The following is an 11152-nucleotide window of genomic DNA, read 5'->3' as shown; positions in this document are numbered from 1 at the left end:
TCTCTGTTGGCTGCTTACCTCTCGTTATATCCTCCTTTATCATTGAAGTGATTTCATCTCTAATCACTAAGGCTGCTCCTCCCCCTCTTCCATTTTCCCTACCTCTCCTGTAGACCTTATAACCCGGTATATTTAGTTCCCAATCCTGACCATCCTGCAGCCATGTCTCAGTAATAGCTATCATGTCATACCCTCCAATTTGAATTTGAACCTGTAGTTCATTTAATTTATTCCTTATACTCCGTGCATTTGTATATAGAACTCTTAGTTGGGCCACACACCCTAGCCTGACCTTCAGCTTTGATGCTGGGTTAATCGCCTTACGCCTTCTAGTTTTCACTTTATCTGTAGTGCCTAAAGTACACTTTCTTTCTGCTGCTCTACGCTTTTTCCTTTCACTTGTTCTTGAACAACTGTTTGTACTATTTGTATTGTAAATTTCCCCTGGGTCTTCCCCTCTCATGCTGCTCTCAACTTTGCTCCCTTCTGACTCCCCGCTCAGGCTCCCATCCCCCTGCCACTCTAGTTTAAACCTTCCCCAACAGCACTGGTAAACACCCCCGCGAGGACATTGGTCCCGGACCTGCTCGGGTGTAACTCGTCCCGCTTGTACAGGTCCCACCTTCCCCAGAACCGGTCACAATGTCCCAAGAATCTAAATCCCTCCCTCCTACACCATCCCTGCAGCCATGCATTCATCCGGTCTATTCTCTTGTTCCTATACTCACTAGCACGTGGCACTGGTAGTAATCCTGAGATGACTACCTTTGAAGTCCTGCTTTTTAATTTATCTCATATATCCTTAAATTCACCTTGCAGGACCTCATCCGTTTTTTTACTTATGTCGTTGGTACCGATATGGACCATGACTACTGGCTGTTCACCCACCCCCTCCAGAATGTCCTGCAGCCGCTCCGCGACATCCTTGACCTTAGCACCAGGCAGGCAACATACCATCCTGCAGTCACGTTTGCGGCCACAGAAACGCCTATCTGTTCCCCACTGTAAAGTGACCAAATGAGTGGCATCAAGTGTCGCCGTTCAAGGGCCCTATCACAAAAGCCAGTCAAGAATGGGCAAGATGTGGCAGCAGTGGTGACAATCATGAAATTTAATGTCGCTTTAACAAAAACTAAATATAACTGAAAACATGACAGATTGTCAAACACCCTTATGCATACCCTTCGTGCTCACAAAACCTTCACTTTTCTCTTACGACTACTTCTCCGTGGTGCATCCACTGTGGTTGCAGCAGATGTAGTGGCAGGTTGCTCATGTTCATGCACTGACTGCTTAGATGCTTTGGGCCTGTGCCCTCTGGGTTTTGGAGCACGGGAGGGCCCCTCCAAAGACTACTCCACCTGCACCTGTGCAGCGGCAGACTCGGCCACCTGGAGAGGAGGCAGCATTGTGGGTACTGGTTGAGAGGGGGGCAACGGGTGAGATGTGGGAGCGCTTTGAGTGGCGTCCCCACTTCCACGTCCCCTTTCGCCATCATCCCTCCCCTGGGCCAGGCGCACATCATTCATACCACTTTGCTGGACAACAGTTTGGAGGACATGTGTGATGCCATGTAAGGCCAGTACTAGTGTATCTGCCTGCCTGTTTAAGGCAGCAGAATGTTGTTCAGCCTGAGTACAAACGGCCATTGTCAGGGCCTGAATGGACTCATTTGTGAGCCGTGCTTGAAACTCAATGGAGTCTAGCCTTCTCTCCATCGCAGACATTCCCGCACTTAGCTGTGACAGTATCTCGGAGAGTTGCTCACGTCCTTGTGACACTATCTCAGAGATTCCCTCACATTCCTGTGACAGTATCTCAGAGATTCCATGTCGTACCACCATTCCAGTCATGCAGGAGTTGGACTCCTCCTTCCTCTGCAAGTGAGGGTGCACGTGGCACCTGTTCCAGTACCTCGCAAATATGCTGCTGTCCCTCGATCATTCTCCTTTTAAAGGATGGCCCCCAGGGTTCGGCATCTGTGTCCAGCTGAGCAAAGTCTGGAGAGGAGTGCTCCCACCAACGGGGACTCTCCGCAGCTGCCCCTGCCACCATTGTCTGCTCGTGCTCACATGTGTGTGGTAACTCACCAGGTGTCAACACAACTAACTGAGGACTAGGACCTACCGAGGTGTGAATATCTGTGCTGGTGGATGGCTTGCTAAGATGGGACGGTGCACCCTCAGAGGCCGGCGGGTCCTCTGAGGAATCACCCTCTGCCATCACAGCGATCGCTGAAGGCCCTATAAGAGAATAGAAGGCAATATTAAGCATCATCACAGTTGTGTCATATTGCGATGAGCATACTCAGGTGCTGAAGGTGGCAAGGCATGTTAACATCAATTCATATTGTGTGTGCTGAATGTTAAAGTTGTGTCACAAGACATTTGTTGGGTGCCAGTCTCGGCATCCCTGACGGACAGGCACCTCCTGCTCCGCATCTGTGAGGACGACGATTTGTTGCAGCCCACCTCCAGTCCTCGCCCTCTCCCTTGCATTTTGCGCTCTCTTCTAGAAGATGAGAAAGAACAGACATGTGAGTGAGTGATGGTGAAGTTTGCTGCACACCCATTCACACCTCTCCCCCCACTGCCATCCCTCCTCTACTCTAATATCGGGGCCGTTGTGTCTGCTGATGGCCAGCAGAGGGAATTACACAAAGTTTCCTGGGCAAGCTTATTTGCATATCCATTTTCGTAAGTATTGGTGTGAAATCCGTGTAAAATGGGGATTAGCAGCTGAACTTCCAGGAAACTTCTGTGCAGCTTTTTAAAAGCACTGTTCAGCCTGTGCTTTTCAGCAGCATTTTGGGGGAAAGGCAGGTAGGACAGCAGCAGTGCTTCATGCTTTCATTTCTCTCAAATTACTTCACTGTGTGTCTTACCAAGATTTTTTTCATACTTGGACAAAATTATGACTACTTAATGTCATAATGGTGGAATTTGCTGTGAGGCAAGAGAGAAGCAGGAGGAGAGGGGAAGGGCTGCTCTATTGGAAGGGTAAAGAGTCCTTCGAGAACATCTACTTCGATTTGCTCTTCCACTAGTTGCAGTTCTGTTTGCTTCTTCCTCCTGCTCTTCCAAGCCTGGGATATCAATAAGGACCCATATCAAGAAACAGCTACAATGCCAAAACACTGTAACAATTCAGAACCTATAATCGTGACTTGGAAATCCTACAAGGTCCAAATGCCCACAAGCTACTGCAAGAAAAATGTCCCCAAAAACTCTATACAGCTTTACCCAAGAACAGCTGAGACCCTCTTTAAATAACATTTGAAATAGCAGCATCAGGACTTGTATTGCCCATAGTTGGTGGATGGGAGCAGGAAGTGACATTAGTCAGGTGATAAGGTCAGAAAATGGCTTCGGCATTGTAACAATGTCACTTGACCACGATTCAAATATATTCATGAGTCTCCTGCCTGTTTCAGATGAGATCTCTGGCTGCCAGGTATCACATCCCCTAAAAAAAATCAGGCCTGTTGTAAAATCAGTGATAACTGGGTGGGAGGAGACCAAATTCGCAGCAATCATTTTTTATAGATGTACAGGTGGGCTTCGTGGATAGTTTCTACTATGGGGGAAAAGATTTCTTCATTGTGCTTTGCCTAATTAAATAATAAACCCATTTATAAAGTACAGATTTATGATTTTGTTACACATAGCACACAGAGGAAAATTTCTCCTATGTGTGTTTCCAAAAGAAAACTCAAATTGGACAAGGAAATTTTACTTTTACGTTTAGTCAATGATGATTTTGTATGATGATTTTGTACTATTTTGAGGGTTGTAAGTTAGCTCTCGTGAACAGACAACACAATACCATAAATCACCTCTTCTAGTTGTGGGAGGGGGAAAAAACATTCCCCTCAGAAAAGTTCCCTTATAAATGATTGTCCCCACTAACCTACAGAAAAGTCTCGTTATAAATGATTTGCCTCCACTAAATTTGTAAACTGGCATTAACTATAAAAGGTTAGTTTTAAAATTGTTTCACTGAAGTTATTCATTTATTCATTCCAACTTATGATGATGGAAACATCCAGCACTTTTCCCATTACCTGTCTTCTCTTTAAGGTGGTTATTCAGTTCCATGTCTGCCACCAGTTCTCCATTATCTTTTAGTGGCACTCTTCATATGTATCACTGGTCCCCCCTCCCCCACTATTACAGCAGAACCCAAATCTGCTCTCTACAATGCCCATCCATGCATGCATTCAGAAGGATAGTAATCAGAAGTGGAAATCCTGATCTGTTTCATCTCCCCTAGTCCAGTGACAGGCCCACTGCAATCCTGACTGAATTTGGCTAATTCAGCACGGACCAGGCATCAAACTGTGGGGTCTTTTTGGTCTGTATGGTTCAGTGCCACACCATACACTTGACTACTAAGTCATGGTGGCAGTGGTCATGAGAACAGCAATTATTCATGATGTTACCTGTTGTAAGTGCAAATAGAACTGGAATTCCAAAAATACTATTGCACAACTGGTCAAGAAATCAAAAGAACATTTTTGTTTTTAGGTTTAAAACTGCTGATATAATAAACTGAACATTGATTAGCTACCATAACAAAAACAGTTTGTGTAAACTTGCCAATTCACTTTGTGTACATAAAGCAAAATTGTTAAAATAAGCTGCAAAAATTTCAAATCTAGTGCAAGCATGTACAGTTTATATTTCATACTAATTTTTATTAACTCACAATTAAGAAACTGAAGTGATCAAAAACATATGCAAAAGATCTAAACTCTTTTGAAAGTTTTTAAATAAGTAAAACTGAGTTACATCCATGTAATTTAGCAAATACAACAAAAAAGTAAGTTACAGCATATCTGTAAGTACTTAGTAACATAATTACTAAGATTGAGAAATTCCAGAAGTAATACTTTATAAATTATCTTAGAACAAAACATGGGTGATAAAAGAGAGTCACTAACAAACTTATGTATTTAGCAAAGTGAACAATTTAAACAGCTGTACTTGGAGGATTCTGTGACGTTGCCTACATTTCATCTTCATTTTACTGCAAATTCTAATTAATTACTGAGCTATAAAAAGAAGGCAAGTCTCAAATATTGGAACAGATAATACTTTGTGTTGCTCCTTATAACATACCATGTTTTCACCACAGGACATCTTCAGTTGAATAATCCACTAGTACTAGTGTTCCAGCAAAGACACGGTGATCGTAAATAAATATTAATTGCAGAATAATCCTCCTCCAAAGCAATGGTATAGTACATGCACATGACGTTTTAGGGGATCCACAATCAGATAGGCAAAAGTCTGCTCATGCTTCTTAGTAGAAGGGTAACATGTACCATAATCATCCTAGTTAAAAATTACAGTTGTAAGCAATTAGTATCCTAATTTGTCACATTTGCACCAATGAAAATAACAAAGCAACTTAATTTTGGAAAACATTTTGTTATATATTAGTCCTGAAATACTTACTGTAAATAATCATGCTAATATCCAAATAAATGGCAGTGTCATTATCATTCTTAAAATAGTTTATATTTAAGGTTTTATTAGACAAAAAAAAAGATATTTCCCCAATGGCCTAATGAGTAAAGGCACCGCCTGGCACAGCACGGTCATACAGACCAGGAGGTCTGTGCTGAGTAGCTGATCTCAGCTGCGGTAGTAAGTGGGCACAACTGGTATTAGCACCAGTGGGCGAGAGAGGAAAAAAAACTTAGCCTGGATTCCTGCTATGTAGAAAAAAAAACTAGTCACCTCAATGGATACTGCAGCTGAACACTTTCTGGAGGAGTCTATGTTACCAGCAATAGCATCTCTCAGGAATGCTCATAGTGGGATCATTGCAGGCTCTGGCCTCAACCACCTCCCCTGCCTTGGACAGGCTGGGAGACCGAATGGGTAGGGCTTCAGTCAGATCACTGATCTCCTACAGTCTGCTCTGCATATCCTATGCAATTACAGCAAATGCCAAAGGCATAGTGACAAGCTGTCACAGCTATCTGTATTCGTTTCACAAGGGAAGATAAAAGAAAAGAGGATGAGCCCCTCAAATGTTTGGGATCACTGGCCCAGGCAGGTTTAGAGATCAGAACCAGAGGCCCTAATGGATTTTATTCTTCACTAGTCTAGGTACATTTAGATCAATTATAGTATTTATAGGCAGAATCAGCGAATTCAGCACAAACCAAGGATCAAACCCAGGACCTTCCTGTTCTGCATGGATCAACATAGGAACAGGAATAGACCACTCAGCAGATTCACTAGGATGATACCAGAGCTTAAAGGGTTAAATTATGAGGACAGATTGCATAAACTTCAGTTGTAATCCATTGAGTTTCAAAAATTGAGGGGTAATTAATTGAGGTGTTTAAAATTATAAAAGGATTCGACTGGAGAGAGACAGAGAAGCTATTTCTTCTGGTGGGGGAATCCTGAACAAGGATGCGCAATCTTAAGATTAGAGCTAGGCCATTCCGGAGTGAAATCAACTTTCACGTAAAGGGTAGTGGAAAACTGGAATTTCTCCCCCCAAAAGGCTGTATATACTGGGTCAATTGAAAATTTCAAGGCTGAGATCAGCAGATTTTTATTAAGTAGGGGTATTAAGGGATAGAGTTCAAATGGATTGAGGTACAGAACAGTCATAATCTAATTGAATGGCGAAACAGGCTCAAGGAACTTTTATCTTCCCTTGTACTCATTGCAAGGCCAATATGTCCTTCCTGAGGTACGGTGCCCAAAACTGAACACAGTAGTCCAGATGAGGTCTGACCAAGGCTCTGTGCAACTGAAGCATAACCCCTTATATTCCAGCACCCTTTAAATAAAGGAATACATTCTATTAGTCTTTTTGATTACCTTTTGTACCTATGCACCAGCTTTTAAGTCATTTGTGTACCTGGACACCTAAATCTCTTTGCTCCTCCACAGTTCCTAGACTCTCACCACTAAGAAAATATTCTGATTTGTCTTTTTTGGATCCAAAGTGGATGACCTCACACTTCCTCCCATTGAACTCCATCTGCCACAGTTTTGACCATCCACTTAATCTATCTATGTCCCTTTGCAACTTCCTGCTCCCATCTACGCAACTTACTATGGGTCAGTCGGTGCAAAAAAGATTTATTAGGGTGATACCAGAACTGAGAGGTTATACCGATCAGGAAAGATTGAGCAGGCTGGGGCTCTTTTCTCTAGAAAAAAGACTGAGGGGTGACATGATAGAGGTCTTTAAGATTATGAAAGGGCTTGATAGGGTGGGCGTATAGAAGATGTTTCCACTTGTGGGAGAGACCAGAACTAGGGACCATAAATAAAAGATAGTCACTAATAAATCCAATAAAGAATTCAGGAGAAACTTCTTTATTCAGAGAGTGGTTAGAATGTGGAACTCCCTACCACAAGGAGTAGTTGAGGTGACGAGCATAGATGCACTTAAGGTGAAGCTAGATAAAGCCAAGAGGGAGAAAGGAATAGAAGGATATGCTGATAGGGTTAGATAAAGTAGGGAGGGAGGAGATTTGTGTGGAGCATAAACACCGGCATAGACCAGTTGGGCTAAATGGCCTGTTTCTGTTTCTTACGTTGAACAACTTCTCCTTTGACTCCATTCACTTCCTCCAAATAGAAGGTGTCGCTATGGCAACCCGTACGGATCCCAGCTATTCCGGCCTTTTTGTGGGATACATGGAATATTCCTTGTTCCAGTCTTCCTCAGGTCCCCTCCCTCACCTTTTTCCGGTACATTGATGACTGTATCGGTGCTGTTTCCTGCTCTTGCCCCGAACTGGAAAATTTCATCAACTTTGCTTCCAATTTCCACCCTTCCCTCGCCTTCACATGGTCCATCTCCGACTCTTCCCTTCCTCGACTTCTCTATCTCCATTTCTGGAGATAGGCTGTCAGCCAATGTCTATTCTAAGCCCACTGACTCCCACAGCTACTTTGATTACACTTCCTCCCACCCCGCTTCCTGTAAAGACTCTATTCCTTTTTCCCAGTTTCTTTGTCTCTGTTGCATCTGTTCTGTCGATACTACCTTCTGCACCAGTGCTTCCGATATGTCTTCCTTTTTCCTCAACCAAGGATTCCCCTCCACTATAGTTGACAGGGCCCTCGACCATGTCCGTCCTATTTCCCGCACTCTGCCCTCACCCCTTCCCTTCCCTCCCAGAACCACGATAAGGACCCCCTTGTCCTCACCTTCCACCCCACCAGCCTCCACGTTCAACGTATCATCCTCCGCCATTTCCGCTACCTCCAGCATGATCCCACCACCAAATACATCTTCCCCTCCCCTCCCCTTTCAGCATTCTGAAGGGACCGCTCCCTCCACGACACCCTAGTCCACTCTTCCATCATCCTAACACCTGTTCTCCGCCCCACGGCACCTTCCTGTGCGAGCGCAGGAGATGCAACAGCTGCCCCTTCACCTCCTCCCTTCCCACTATCCAGGGCCCAAACACTCCTTCCAGGTGAAACAGCGGTTTACTTGTACTTCTTTCGATTTAGTATACTGTATCCGCTGCACACAATGCGGTCTCCTCTACATTGGGGAGACCAAACACAGACTGGGTGATCTCTTTGCTGAACATCTCCGCTCAGTCCACAAGCGTGACCCTGACCTGCCGTTCGCTTGCCATTTTAATTCCCCTTCCCACTCCTACTCTGACCTCTCTGTCCTCGGCCTCTTACACTGTTCCAATGAAGCTCAACGTAAGCTCGAGAAACAGCACCTCATCTTTCGTTTAAGCACTTTACAATCTTCCAAACTCAACATTGATTTCAATAACTTCATAACCACTGCTCCCATTTTTTCAATCACTTAGTGCTGGTAATGGTTCGGCTGCTGCCATTTACAGTTATTCCTGATCAATCTTTTGTTTCTTAATCTTTTTTTAAAATTCGTTCTTGGGATGTGGGCGTCGCTGGCAAGGCCAACATTTATTGCCCATCCCTAATTGCCCTTGAGAAGGTGGTGGTGAGCCATCTTCTTGAACCGCTGCAGTCCGTGTGGTGAAAGTTCTCCCACAGTGCTGTTAGGTAGGGAGTTCCAGGATTTTGACCCAGCGACGATGAAGGAATGGCGATATATTTCCAAGTCAGGATGGTGTGTGACTTGGAGGGGAACGTGCAGGTGGTGTTGTTCCCATGTGCCCGCTGCCCTTGTCCTTCTAGGTGGTAGAGGTCGTGGGTTTGGGAGGTGCTGTCGAAGAAGCCTTGGCGAGTTGCTGCAGTGCACCCTGTGGATGGTACACACTGCAACCACAGTGCGCCGGTGGTGAAGGGAGTGAATGTTTAGGGTGGTGGATGGGGTGCCAATCAAGTGGGCTGCTTTGTCCTGGATGGTGTCGAGCTTCTTGAGTGTCGTTGGAGCTGCACTCATCCAGGCAAGTGGAGAGTCTTCCATCACACACCTGATTTGTGCCTTGTAGATGGTGGAAAGGCTTTGGGGAGTCAGGAGGTGAGTCACTCACGGCAGAATACCCAGTCTCTGACCTACTCTTGTAGCCACAGTATTTATATGGCTGGTCCAGTTAAGTTTCTGGTCAATGGTGATCCCGAGGACGTTGATGGTGGGGGATTCGGCGATGGTAATGCCATTGAATGTCAAGGGGAGGTGGTTAGACTCTCTCTTGTTGGAGATGGTCATTGCCTGGCACTTATCTGGCGCGAATGTTGTCACTTATCAGTCCAAGTCTGGATGTTGTCCAGGTCTTACTGCGTGCGGGCACGGACTGCTTCATTATCTGAGGGGTTGCGAATGGAACTGAACACTGTGCAATCATCAGCGAACATCCCCATTTCTGACCATATGATGGAGGGAAGGTCATTAATGAAGCAGCTGAAGATGGTTGGGCCTAGGACACTGCCCTGAGGAACTCCTGCAGCAATGTCCTGGGGCTGAGATGATTGGCCTCTAACAACCACTACCATCTTCCTTTGTGCTAGGTATGACTTCAGCCACTGGAGAGTTTTCCCCCTGATTCCCATTGACTTCAATTTTACTAGGACTCCTTGGTGCCACACTCTGTCAAATGCTGCCTTGATGTCAAGGGCAATCACTCTCACCTCACCTCTGGAATTCAGCTCTTTTGTCCATGTTTGGACCAAGGCTGTAATGAGGTCTGAAGCCAAGTGGTCCTGGCGGAACCCAAACTGAGCATCGGTGAGCAGGTTATTGGTGAGTAAGTGCCGCTTGATAGCACTGTCAACGACATCTTCCATCACTTTGCTGATGATTGAGAGTAGACTGATGGGGTGGTAATTGGCCGGATTGGATTTGTCCTGCTTTTTGTGGACAGGACATACCTGGGCAATTTTCCACATTGTCAGGTACATGCCAGTGTTGTAGCTGTACTGGAACAGTTTGGCTAGAGGCGCGGCTAGTTCTGGAGCACAAGTCTTCAGCACTACAGCCGAGATGTTGTCGGGGTCCATAGCCTTTGGTATATCCAGTGCACTCAGCCGTTTCTTGATATCACGTGGAGTGAATCGAATTGGCTGAAGACTGGCTACTGTGATGGTGGGGATATCGGGAGGAGGCTGAGATGGATCATCTACTCGGCACTTCTGGCTGAAGTTGGTTGCAAACGCTTCAGCCTTGTCTTTTGCACTTACGTGCTGGACTCTGCCATCATTGAGGATGGGGATGTTTACAGAGCCTCCTCCTTCTGTTAGTTGTTTAACTGTCCACCACCATTCACGACTGGATGTGGCAGGACTGCAGAGCTTTTATCAGATCCGTTGGTTGTGGAATCGCTTAGCTCTATCTAGAGCATGTTGCTTCCACTGTTTAGCATGCATGTAGTCCTGTGTTGTAACTTCACCAGGTTGGCACCTCATTTTTAGGTACTCCTGGTGCTGTTCCTGGCATGCTCTTCTACACTCCTCATTGAACCAGAGTTAATCCCCAGGCTCGTTGGTGATGATAGAGTGAGGAATATGCCGGGCCACGAGGTTACCACCTTTCCTCGCCTTGCACCATCATCCCTTTTGTCATTTAATCACTCGTGCCCTCTGTCCTATTACAGACCTTCCCTTTTGTTCTTTCCTTCCCCCCTTTCCCTGGCTCTGTACTTGCTTAAAAACTTTAACTCTTTTAACATCTTCCAGTTCTGAGGAAAGGTCTTCAACCTGAAACGTTAACTCTGTTTCTTTCT

At 45.2% G+C, this 11152-nt stretch overlaps 1 protein-coding gene across 2 annotated transcripts in view; it reads right to left on the bottom strand.

Moving 5' to 3' along the window:
* Nucleotides 1-4733: 4733 nt before the first annotated feature.
* The window catches only part of cfap300 (cilia and flagella associated protein 300), a 59317-nt gene continuing 52898 nt past the window's right edge, over nucleotides 4734-11152 (bottom strand). The window contains exon 7 of one of the 2 annotated variants that reach the window (XM_067985463.1): nucleotides 4734-5336. In XM_067985463.1, the coding sequence (XP_067841564.1) occupies nucleotides 5205-5336 (132 nt within the window). In that variant the 3' untranslated portion in view covers nucleotides 4734-5204. The remainder of the gene's footprint in view (nucleotides 5337-11152) is intronic. The other variant, XM_067985464.1, reaches the window with a different exon arrangement.

The sequence above is a fragment of the Heptranchias perlo genome, chromosome 6 (genome assembly GCF_035084215.1).
Source record: "Heptranchias perlo isolate sHepPer1 chromosome 6, sHepPer1.hap1, whole genome shotgun sequence".
Classification (NCBI taxonomy): Eukaryota; Metazoa; Chordata; class Chondrichthyes; order Hexanchiformes; family Hexanchidae; genus Heptranchias; species Heptranchias perlo.
The sequence above is the reverse complement of the archived record's forward strand: the minus strand, read 5'-3'. Positions and strand labels throughout refer to the sequence as shown.